General features: G+C 40.0%; 1 protein-coding gene across 2 annotated transcripts in view; it reads left to right on the forward strand.

The window, feature by feature from the left end:
- MFSD2A (MFSD2 lysolipid transporter A, lysophospholipid) overlaps positions 1-5110 on the forward strand; it is a 44145-nt gene extending 39035 nt beyond the window's left edge. Inside the window, exons 13-14 of one of the 2 annotated variants that reach the window (XM_026702642.2) lie at positions 628-804; positions 4350-5110. In XM_026702642.2, the coding sequence (XP_026558427.1) occupies positions 628-804; positions 4350-4410 (238 nt within the window). In that variant the 3' untranslated portion in view covers positions 4411-5110. The remainder of the gene's footprint in view (positions 1-627; positions 805-4349) is intronic. The other variant, XM_026702643.2, reaches the window with a different exon arrangement.
- Positions 5111-12773: the final 7663 nt, after the last annotated feature.

A 12773-nucleotide genomic window follows, 5' to 3' on the forward strand; every position in this document is an offset into this window, starting at 1 on the left:
ATATGCCTAGTTATCAGCAATTTCCAGATGACACCAAAGGTAGTCCTCGAGTTACGACCACAACTGAGCCCAAAATTTATGTTGCTAAGTGAGAATTTTGTTAAGTGAATTTTGCCCCATTTTACGACTTTTCTTACCCCATTTATTAAGTGAATCACTGCAGTTATTAAATTAGTAACCTGGTTGTTAAGTGGATCTGGCTTCCCCCATGGACTTTGCTTGTCAGAAGGTCACAAAAGCAACTGTTGTAAATATGAACCAATTGCCAAGTACCCAAAAGTAAATCACATGAACATGGGGGATGCTGGTCATAAGTGTGAGAAATGGTCATAAGTCACTTTTTCCAGCACTGTTGCTACTTTGAACAGTCACTAAGTGAACTATTGTAAGTGGAGGACTATCTGTATAATTCCTGTTCCAGCATAATTTGGCTGAAACATAATGATTTGTCCAATAAAGAAAATATTACCCCACGACAAAGCTCGGCATTCAAACTCTCTACACAGCTTTGCTCCAACCGATCGTCCTCTTGCATCGTTTATTCTGATTTTGTTACCACCACAAAGTGGTTCAAATGTTTTTCTCTGGTCCCCTTTATTCAACCTCCCCCTGTTTAATTTGGTGCAGCTTTGCGGGATACAAGACTCGAGGCTGCTCCCAACCGGAGGAGGTGAAGCTGACTTTGAAAATACTCGTCTCCGCGGCCCCAGTGGCATTGATCATCTTTGGCCTGCTCCTTTTTAAGCTCTACCCCATCGACGAGGATAGGCGGAAAAAGAACAAAAAAGCTCTGCAGGATTTAAGGTGAGAGGTCTTACCTGCTACAGGCAACCGGAGAGGAAGGGAAGGAGGGATCTCCTCGGATGGGCACTGATGGGCAGAGGGAAGGTGGGCTGGGATTTGCCTTTCGTGGGCTGGCAATTGTTCTGACCCAGCCGAAGTTTCCAAAAGCAAACACAGATAAACTCCAAAACTGAAAGGTTCATGGCTTTATTCCACAAATTATCCCCTCTTTGTAGATAACAGGTGGCTTGCAGCCAATTAGTCCAATAAATCAGAGTCTGTAATCATCACACTAACTCCTTCGAACTTTTGCCTTTTGCAAAGGCATAAGCCGTTTGAAACCAGGCTTATATTCCCTTGAGGGAGGGGTCATTAATTAGCATTCTTACTCCCAAGTCGCCTGTGCTGCTCTTCCATGAATCATCCTGCTGTCACTCACACCCAGCACAGGCTTCTTGGGAACGTCCTCCTGATTGCTGCCGGTGAACCACAACACCCATGGGGAAACAAAGGTCATCACTCGTGCCATCGCGTTATCATGCAAACTTGAAGAAACCTTGTGCGATGATTAGGAGCTCTGGTGGTCCAGTGATTGAACTACACTATTGCAGGCAAACTCTACCCACAGCCTGCAGTTCGATCCTGATGGGGCTCAGGATTGACTCAGCTTTCCATCCATCTGAGTTCAGCAAAAGGAGGACCCAGATTGTTCAGGGCAATATGCTTGCACTGTAAACAGTCCAAAGAGGGCTGTAAACATTGTGGAGCAGTATATAAGTCTAAGTGTTGTTGCTATTGCTGTGATGTCATACCACAAGTGATGGCCTTTAGGGCTTCTACATAACCACCCGTGGCTGGCATAGCCAGCAGAAATGCCCTTCATTCAGGATGCATTGCCACAAGGTCCCCGCTCTCTCTCTCTCTCATCGTTTTTGTACCATGATGGTAAAAATAGAATTCTTTGAAGTTGCCCTCTGGATCAGTTCACATGTTACCCAAAGCCATGAATGTTCTGAATCGTGGTAAACTGAATAAAGACAATTGGCAAACTTTATTGAGGTTCTTGGAGAAGCAGCTAAGGACGTTTGGCCATGTTTCTCTGTTCCCCATGTGATGTCCTAAGATTTCGTTTAATAAAAAATATTCTAAAAACTTGGGTGACCACGACAATTGGCAGTGCCTTTCCTTGTAAAGTTTGCTGTTTCTCCCTTAGCGCGCGGTCTCCAACCTTGGCAACTTTAAGACTTGTGCACCAACTCCCAGAATTCCCCTGCTGGCTGGTGAATTCTGGGAGTTGAAGTCTATAAGTCTTAAAGTTGCCAAGTTTGGAGACCCTTGCCTTAGTGTAATGTGTGAACCAAGCCTATCTCTGAAGCTTCAGTGAAGCATAGCATGAACGTGGTGTGCTTTGTTCTGGTTGGGTTGGAGGCAGGAACTCTTACCTGCATACTTCATTCCCAGGGGCTGAAACTCATGGGAATTCCATGCTGCCCAAGACCATGTGTCATGTTGTGACCGTGTGGCAACTTCTATTATTTAGGGAGAAAGTAGGGAGATAGGGTTACCTCTACCCCACAGCTGCAGAATTCCAAGGGAATACAGAATAAGAGAGTTGGAAGGGTCCTTGGAGGTCTTCTAGTCCAACCCCAGGCTCAAGCTGGAGATCCTATGCCATTCTGTACAAATCACTGTTCAATCTGTTCTTAAAAGCCTACAGCAACAAGAGGACCCACAACTTCTGAAGGCCAGCTGTTCCACTGATTGAGATAGATGGTTGATAGGTGAGGGGGGGAGGGAGTGGGAGAGAGAGGGAGAGAGAGAAATGGAAAGATGATAGAAGATAGATAGATAGGTAGATAGATAGATAGATAGATAGATAGATAGATAGATAGATAGATAGATAGATAGATAGATAGATAGATAGATAGATAGATAGATAGATATAGAAAGACAGAGACAGACAGACATAGGTAGGTAAGTATCAAGAATTCCCTTGGAATTCTGCAGCTGTGGGACATAAGTAACACCAATCCCTTCTTTACCCTAAATAAGGAAACAAAAATGGTCACATTTAATATATATTTGAAAGAACTCCCTCTTATGGATAGCATTTGAAATCCTGAACCCCAGGAGCTCTGCTCGAGAGCATCCTTGTAACTTAATTGCTAAAACTTAAAATAGATCTGATGCTTCTGGCTCTGAGACAAGTGGCTATCTCATTTCTCTGATGTAGCACTTTCGCACCAGAAGGGCAAGCATACAGTAGAACATACAGGACACTAAATATAAAATGCTGAGTGTTCCTTTACCTTACTTTTGCAAACAGAAGTCTTGCACAGCTTCCTGATTGTAGACCCAAACCCAGAGATGACCCAGTGAACTCCAATTGAGTCCAGTCCTTCATTTACTTGCACCTATTAGACAGGATCTTGCCAAACTAAAGCTATGAGTTTTTTAAACTATTAGATACCTCTTGAGAGATTCTCAGGTGTGGCTACCGTGATTCTCTTCCCTGCTTCCACTCAGGACTGTGCAGTCTCTTGATGTGGGCCTCTCTCTGGGAAAGCTCTTGTGTTGCCCAGTCTCCACCCACTTTTCCTGCAGGTGCACATTCCAGCACACTGATGGCCTTTTAGTCTTCTTTATACTAGACTGTAAATATGGTTTTCCCAGTTGCAATGTAGGGCTGTGAAAGTTGGATCATAAGGAAGGCTGAGCGCCAAAGAATGGAGGCCTTTGAACTATGGTGCTGGAGGAGACTCCTGCGAGTCCCTTGGACTGCAAGGTGATCAAGCCGGTCAGTCCTAGAGGAGATCAACCCGGTCTGCTCTTCAGAAGGCCAGGTCCTGAAAAGGAAACTCAAAGACTTTGGCCACCTAATGAGAAGGAAGGACTCCCTGGAGAAGAACCTAAGGCTGGGAATGATTGAGAGCAAAAGAAGAAGGGGACAGCAGGGAAGAAGGTGGCTGGATGCAGTCACCAAAGCAGTAGTCATGAGCTTAAATGGACTCCGGGAGATGGTAGAGGACAGGAAGGCTTGGAGGAACATTGTCCATGGGGTCGCGATGGGTCGGACACAACTTCACAACTATCAACAACATACTAGACTTCTAACATTTCGAATTTGTCCAGTTCTAAGATTGTAAGCCCTTGGCTTTTCAGAAGAATAGGAAGAGTTCATATATTGTTCCATCTTGTGCAGAGAGAATGATTTGGGGGCCACCTACCCGAACCTATAGCTAAGTTAACCCTTCCTTAAGTAGCCATTCTTTATACTATGCCTGGCACAAAAGTAATCCCCAGCTTTGGCTTGGTCTTGTATTACACATGATCTTCCTTCTCTCGCTTCCAGTCTGACCTGGACCAGGTGTTGCATCATAGACTAAGCCATAGTTCATTTAATCATCTGTTGTAGAGTTAATTTTGGCTGGGTCAAAATCAAGGGGACCACACCCATGGCCTAGGTAGGATAACATGTGAACTCCGTCCCTGACTCTCTGCTAATGTGATATTTTTTCCTCCTAAGATGATGTACTTATTACTTTTCTACATTTTGACTCTTCCAGAGATGAAGAGAGCAACAGTAGCACCGAGACAGATTCTACAGAATTAGCCAGTATTGTTTGACCTTGCCTTGTCTTGGTTTACACCCTGGGATCCTCCAAACACAGGGCCACCATGACATCTACTGTGAAAGACTTGCTTCCATGGGAGAGCACTTGTGAAGCCTTAAAGACTGCTCTGGAAATCAAATATTGATCGACGTTGTGCCTTAAGTGGGATCCATGGATCACCAATTGTCAAACATACTTTAGATTTTGGTACTCCAATAAGATACCTCTTACAAGAACAAGCATCATCTCATCTGTGTCTTTTACCAGAATTGGTTTGAAAAACTCTGTTGTGTTATCATATCTTTTAAACATGTGTTATTTATCACTAATCCACCCACTGAATGGTGCAAATCTCTAAAGTACTGTTAAGTGCATTTTGGTATGTTTTTTCCCTATTCAATATTGCATTATATATTATATTATCATGGACCCAGATGGTGCTTTTGGTGTATATTACACCGGTGACTTGATCTTGTCGAAATATCCTTGTACTGTTTTTTCTGTAAATAAGATGCAACTAATGAATCATCCTGCGATGTTCCTGTTTATATATAAGTATAAATATATATATATATATATTTGTATATATCAAGCACCTAATTAAAGTAACTTAATGCTGTACATATAAAAATGACATGTTTTCCTATTTGTATATTGTGTACAGAAAGAAAACTGGATTTGTTAATAATGTACATTAAAATGGAAAAATAGCATGGCTGTTTTTCTTTAACATTTCTTTGAAATATGAGTGAAGATAATGCATTAATAATAGGAAACTATGCACATTATCCTGGTTAAGATAAACTGAGAGGGAGGCAAAAGAGCTTAGGAAAAATAATAAAAAAGATACATGTGGTATGACTATAAAGTTAATTGGATCCTCAAACTGATTAAATCTGATTAAATCTGCAACACAGGGAAATATTTTGCTCCATCTTTTTATTTGCGTATTACATTTGTCATTAAGCGTCGTGATTTCAGTTCTTTCACTGAAAAAAAAAAGGCAGAAAATAATATGAATGGAAGACTTTCAGTTCAGTTTACTGTGGTCATAGACCAGTACCATTTATGAAACAGCCTAACTAAGATCTATAAACGAGATCCAGGATACAGCCTATATTAAAATTATAATGTAAACACTAAAATTATATTGAATATGATAAAATCTAAAATTATAGCAAAGTAATAGTATTACTAAGAGACATGGTGGCTCAGTGTCTAAGACTTGTCGATCAGGAAAGTCAGTGGTTCAGTGATTCAAATCGCTAGTGCCATGTAATGGAGTGAACTCCCGTTACTTGTCCCAGCTTCTGCCAACCTAGCAGTTTGAAAACACATAAAAAATGCAAGTAGAAAAATAGGGACCACCTGGTGGGAAGGTAACAGTGTTCCGTGCACCTTTGGTATTTAGTCATGCCAGCCACATGGCCATGGAGATATCTTCGGACAGCACTGGCTCTTTGGCTTAGAAATTGAGATGAGCACCACCCCGTATAGCTGGAAAGACGAGCATACATGTGCAGGGGAACCTTTACCTTTTCCTTTAATAGTATTACTAGTAATATTAGTATTTAGTATCAAGATATTTAAACTATCAGTATGTTGGAGAAAAGCAGAGCTGGAGAGTGGAGTTAAAGGCATCATCAGTTTAGAGTCCTTGCGTTGCCACAAGGGATCCAAGTCCAAACTCTTCTGAATTCTGCTGACGCTTCTCTGGCACCATTTTAAATGTTGAACTCTTGTTTGTAGGCTTGAATAAATCTGTGCTGCAAACTTATCAATGATTCAATGCGCATGACAAAGAATCAACAGATTAATAATATCTAAAATTTAAATGAATTACACTTACAAAGATTGCATTGCGGATACATTGGCTCTTCGGGGTTCAACAGATATTCCATGCTGCTGCTATATGCACTATTACAAGGGACACTTCCTCTATGAGCAGCATCTGGGCATAACCTAAATCTGGGCAGCTGGAATATCTACTATCAGAAGTAGTATGAGTCCATTTAGATGTCTCTGTAAAAGGAGCAACAAAGAATCTGTTCTGTAGTTTCCATTTCTCTAAAATCACAGAGGCAAAGCCTTTCAGCCAATGGTACTTTTTAATATAACAGAGTAACAGAGTTGGAAGGGACCTTGGAGGTCTTCTAGTCTAACCCCTGCTCAAGCAGGAAATCCTGTATTGCACACCCCCAAAGACTCGGGGCTGGGGTAATTGTTGCCAAAGGTGCTTCAACAAAGTACCGAGTGGATATTTCAGTGTTTTTTTTTCTTTTTAATAAATTTACAGACATTTCTAAACTTGTTTTCACTTTGTAAATGATAGGGTACAGAGTGTAAATTAATGAGAGAAAAAATGAATTATAACAAGTGGAGAATCAGGCTGAAGCATAACAAAACTGACAAAACTGAAGGGGGTCTGAATATTTTCTGAATGCACAGCCTTCCAGACAAATGCCTGTCCAAACTCTTCTTTAAAACTTCCAGTGGTGGAGCATCTGCAACTTCTGGAGGCAAGCTGTTCCACTGGTTAATTGTTCTCACTGTCAGGAAGCCTCTCCTTAGTCCTAGGATAGCTCTGTCTTTGATTAGTTTCAATCCATTGCTTTTGGTTCAGGTGCTTTGGAGAATAGCTTGACTCCCTCTTCTATGCGGCAGCCCCTGAGATTTTGGAAGACTACTATCATGTCACGCCTAGTCCTTCTTTTAATTAAACTAAGGATACCCAATTCCTGCAGCGGTTCCTCATACGTTTTAGCCTCCAGTCCCCTAATCTTATTTGTCGCTCTATTCTGCATGCTATTAGGAAAGAGAGAAAGTTTTCCAATGGTTGGGTGTTTGTACTGTGTAAGGTAGCTGGCAGCAGTGACAATATATCAGTTGTGTACTGGTGACAAGGAAGCTATGGAGGATTTTTGTGCCAGGTGTGCAAAACAATCTGTCAGGGAATGTTTCAGTCTCCAAACAAAATGTTCTGAGTTGTCTGGAAGGGGTCCAGCCTTATAACTGATTTTTTTCTGGATATCAAAAAGCAAAAGTCAATTTGGTCTAGTGATTTAAGCCAGAACCCAGGACAGTGTGGCTCCTATTTCCACTTTAGGAATGAAAGCCGGCTGGGTGTCTATGGGCCAATCACCAGAAGATAGTCTTAGGCACAACAGCCAATTGGTGACTTTTTAGACTAATAATTCTCTCTCCGTCCAGTTCACCTGACAGGGTTGCTGCTGCTGTGGGGAAAACAGGAGGAAGAAGTAATATTAAATATTATGGGCATTAGGTTGTACGTTCACTGCCTTGAGTTATTTATAAAAAGAAGAATGGTGGATATAAATGCGTATACTAAATAAATAAGGAATTTTAGCAGCTCCAGAAAGATTTCTTTAAAATTGTGTCAGAGATCAAACAAACAGCAAAACAATTTAAGATAGACAGCTCTTTCTTTTCCCAATTTTGCATATATTCTGATAAAGTCACAGTTATCTGAAACTAATCAGGAAAATGTTATGTGATTATAAAAGGTAACTCCAGGAAGAAATTGACTCAACATACAGCAGCGATGAAAAGGGCAAATTCCGTATTGGAGTCATTTGTTAATGGACCAAAAATAATATTGCAATGTTGACTCTAGGGTACAATTCTGGTTGCCACGTTGGAAAAGATATAACAGAGCTGGGGAAAGTGCAAAAAACACAGCCACAATGACCAGAGGCCTTGAATGCTTTCCATCTTTGGAGAACAGAAAATACCTGTATCATTTTAGGTTAGTTTTGTTTTTAAAAAAAATCAACTGAGGGAGAATGTGATTAAGGTCTGCACCAGGGTGTCCAACCTTGGCAACTTTAAGACTTGTGAACTCCTAGAATTCGCTAGCCAGCATGCACTACTCTAAATGTCACTGAATTCTTGCCTTTTCTGAATCACTGCCTTTTCAAGCAATGTGTGATTTGGAGCACATGCACCATATTTCTTTTTTTTTAAAAAAAAATACCCAAATCTAAATCTTACATAATAGCACCTAAAATTAACTTATCTGTGAGTTCACATGAACGGACATGACAATAGAAGATTCAGCTCATTTCAATTTTTTTAAAAAAATTAATATTGGGATTCCTTGAGTGCTGTTTTAAGCGATGCTTGCCATGGGGCTGGCCAAAGTGTTCAGAGTTCGTTTTCTTGATCATTCATAAGACCCCTCATTTTGGCTTGAAGTGACTATCTTGCTTTCCAGATGGTGAAAAGGGACTCTGAAGTCAAGGGTTCTCCCTTTCTTTGCAACTTCAGCGTCGTTCTGGCACTCATTCAATGCACTTTGCAAGCCTTAACAGAGCATCGTTCTCAGAAGTGGATGGGAAGATTGCACGAAGAATGACTCATGCACGGCATGTCAATGGAAGGGAGCCAAAGAGCCAGGAGGAGGTTGTGGGTTAAAAATAACAAAAGGGATTACCCCTCAGATAGAAATGCTTTTTTCTATCCTCCCAACAAAACAGTCTGAAAAGCAGTTGGGGATCTCGAGCCAAAGGCAACCAAGTTAAAGGACTGGCTTATGTGAATCAAGAAGTGAAGTGCACTTGGATTGTAAAGGTGAGGGACCCGGCCGAGATGGCAAAATTGGCTGTTTTAATCGAAGAGAAGAATTTATCTAGTTTTGTTTCCACGTGGAAACCATTTCTGAACTTTGTACTTAAACCCAAAAAAAATGAAACTCGGATTTTAGGTTTTGATAACTAGAATGACTTCGTTGTTATAGAAATGGCTTGTAGCTCTTAGATATATCACACAAAAAGTTGAGGTTTTAACTTTTTTTGTACTGTATGGCACTGAAAAAAAGTCAGAAGTGACAACATGTTTTTCTTCTTCCTTTTTTTCTACTGCTCTTTTTCCTCCTTTAACTTTCTTAAGTTTTGTTTCAATTTGGATTTGATCTTTATTATAACTTTAGCCACTTCTTTTAAAAAGAAGTGAAGTAAATTTCCTTCAGCTCAGACAACATCAGATCATGCAATAGCAGCCTAACAAATAGAGCCACCCAGGGTCATTCAGTGGTCTTCGTTTTGTAAAAAATACACGAATTATGGGCCTCGTCATCCATTGGGCGAAAAGCTGACTGACATCCCAGATGCATATGGCCTGATCCTTTGGCTCAATAAAAGATCCTTCCTCATAAAAAAGGAGGGAGGGAAAAAACCCCAGCAGAAATGAGGGAGCTGCTGAGGAAAAGGGGTTTGTGGCGTGGGAAAAGAATCGAGGGGGCTATCTTGCCATTTGGATGAATGGTGGGGCGGAAACAAGGAGACAGAGGCAGCCCAGATAATGCCTTCCTGAATAGGCCAAGGAAGGCAGGCAGCTTCCAAATTAATGCCTGTGTGTGAAAAGGGGAGGGGGCGCTCATGGTTCTCCCCCATCCCCATGGAAGGAAAGAAACAACCGGTCCATTCAAGCACAAGTAAATTATATCCTCTGGAGAAGAAATGGGGAATGAGGTCAGGAAGTGGAGTGAATGCACAGCAGTGATGCTGGATCCACAGCTGGCCATGTGGATGGTTCCCTCCATGCTTGGGAGCAGAGATAGCTACAGACAGTCCACACACTTGGCTTATTTTAAAACTTATCTCAGCCTTTCCCATATTGTGACTCTTCTCTTCATGCCTGGGACTTCAGCTCCCCAAATTCTCAGGCATTGATGGGATGCTCACTTTGGGATCCTGGGTGTTGAGGTCTATCCCATCACAAGGATGCTAGGAAGGGAACATGGTGTAGCTCAATGTTTAGGCAAAATATTTCCACCTCAGTAGATGTAAATTTGTTTAGCTGCGGGCTATGAACTTTTTCAGTTTGGAACTGTGATCACCTCAACGGGAATGAGAATGATCATAATATACTCCATTTGTTGACAAACTTCATCATTTCTTTTCTCTTTTTGTCTGTAAAAACCAGGAGAATACAATTGGGTGACAGGGATATAAAATGAACCCAATTGCAACTTTGGTTTATAAAAATAGGTTTTAAAAATAGCCATGTATATTTTTAGGAAAGTAGTATGTGCTTTTTTCCTATGAAACTTTTTGGAAAACATAAAATTTAGTAAATTAAAAAAATAGTCTGACTCACATACCTATTTCTTGACTTCCGCTGACATTTCCTACCTTTATTTCATCTCTTGATCTTTGAGCTGCTAGATATAATCACAACAAAGAGGCAGTGTTTAAAATTGCATGTATGCTTTTCTCCTTCTCCCCATGTATGTATGTTTGTGTGTGTATTTATACACACACACACACACACACTTCTCTTCTCTTCCCCTCCCATCTTCTCCATACTGAACAATAAAAACAACACAAAAATTAAATTAAATTCTAATAGGAAATATTTTTGCACTTTAGCCTAATGTAGGGATTTGTACCAAACCCCAAACTACAGTTTTTCTATATTTCCATATTTCAGTTTTATGAAATATTTGATCTTCAGTATTGATTTTAATGATTACAGTTTATTATACTAGTTATCAATAACTTATTGTGCTAACCAGATCTTTTTAAAGTTTATGAATTGTAGGTCTTTTCTTAAAAAGTGATATAAAAGTAATATATATATTCTATAACTTTATGATTAGGGAAACATTGAAAACTTGTAATTTACATCTCATTTCAGATCCCAGGTTAATTTACTTTAATTTTAATAAGCATTTTATTTTTATATGCCCTTCTATTCTTTGGGCTTATATACTTTTTTAAATCATAGTTTTTCTTTAAGGATAAAAACGATTTGCATAGGTTTGCATCAATGTACCACTTTGCTGATTTCTGTACCTCCTGTAGGATTCTGCTGTTTGTAGACCAGATAAATGTATGTCCATCACAGGAGCTTATTGTGTAAAAATCAGGACTTTTTTCATTCATTTTATTTATACAACATAGAGAAAAATAGGTGCTGAACTCATTCATTTTCTATGTTTACCCGGTATAGTGAATCAGAAACTTAACCTGTTGTGGCTCTGGGCTTGGATTCAGCTCCTGTGATTGATATGAGTTCAAGTGAAGAGGTTATGTCAGAACAATATGAACCAGCCTGGCTTACTGATTGGACTGATAACCAGGATGAGGAGATGAGCGTGACAAAGGACGACAGACCTGATGTATTAGAATTGTCAGGACCTTTGACCTCCTCTGGTTCCTTATCTGATCAACAGCCGGGAATGGCTGACAGGGAAGTTTTGAGAGAGTCTTCTAGTGGAGATGAGAACTTGGAAAATTTGTGGTTAAATGTAAAAAATAGAAGACGGTTGAAAAGGCAAAATCAGCTGGAGCAAATGAGAAGGGCAAGTCAGTAAATTAGCATGTTGCCTTAATGAGTATAAAAGGACACAGCTGGGCTGGTACATTTCGCCAGGAACAAAATAACTATTTGAGTGAAGACGTTACAGCAAAGGGCTCTGAGGCTGAAGATTTATTGCCAGGACTGGTTTGCCGGACAGAGTAAAGATTTATGCTGTGGTTTCTGCCAGCCATTATCTTGTAAGACTTCTGTCCGTTTGATTTAATTGTGAAACGGCTGCTTTCTGTTTTGTTCGTTTGAATTTCGAAGGGGAGTCATAACATTAACCAATGTGCTATTATCTTATATTTCACTTAGTCAAAATATGAGCAAACAAGCCAGGATGAATACTAACCGAGTTTAGAAGGTTGTGTGAATATAGCCACTAGCTGCCAAGTTGGCAATGCTGCTTTCTGATGTCAAACAATGATTAAATTAATCTTTCCCAATCTGTTCGCTTTCATGTATATTGTAAAACTGATAAAATCTTCAGCTAGCAAGGCCAATGGCATATACTGTATATGGTAGGCAAGGCTCATCTTATACTGTACATATGTATCTATATTCCAGCAGAATGAGAAGTCTGCTGTTAAAATAATTATTTCAGGATGCAGCTAAAATATGAAGCTAATCTTTCTGATGGAATGCAAATGAAAGGCTAAATAAGTCCACTCTTCCACCCTCAAACACCAGAGATGCAGAATCATAGTCAACTACAGTAAGAAATATTTAGCAGCTAAGCAGAGTTTTTTTCCCCCATTTTTGTATATTGATCCATATATTAGCTGTTGAAACATGGAAAGAGAATCCAAAATGCCAAACGAATTCAAATAAATGTAATATTCTGGAGCATGGAATTATTTTTGTTCAAGAAATTTTAACATATGTTATAGATCTTGAAATGGAAAACATTTGGATTTTCAATAGATGATAAAGTTAGGAGTGCTTCTTTTTATAAGAGAAGGAAAAGGGGGAGAAAGATAGAGGTGGCATTCGGCAGGTTCTGACCAGTTCTGGAGAACCGGTAGTGGGAATTTTGAGTAGTTTGGAAAACAG

The sequence above is a fragment of the Pseudonaja textilis genome, chromosome 10 (genome assembly GCF_049901715.1).
Source record: "Pseudonaja textilis isolate UNSWEBS1 chromosome 10, rPseTex1.2, whole genome shotgun sequence".
Classification (NCBI taxonomy): domain Eukaryota; kingdom Metazoa; phylum Chordata; class Lepidosauria; order Squamata; family Elapidae; genus Pseudonaja; species Pseudonaja textilis.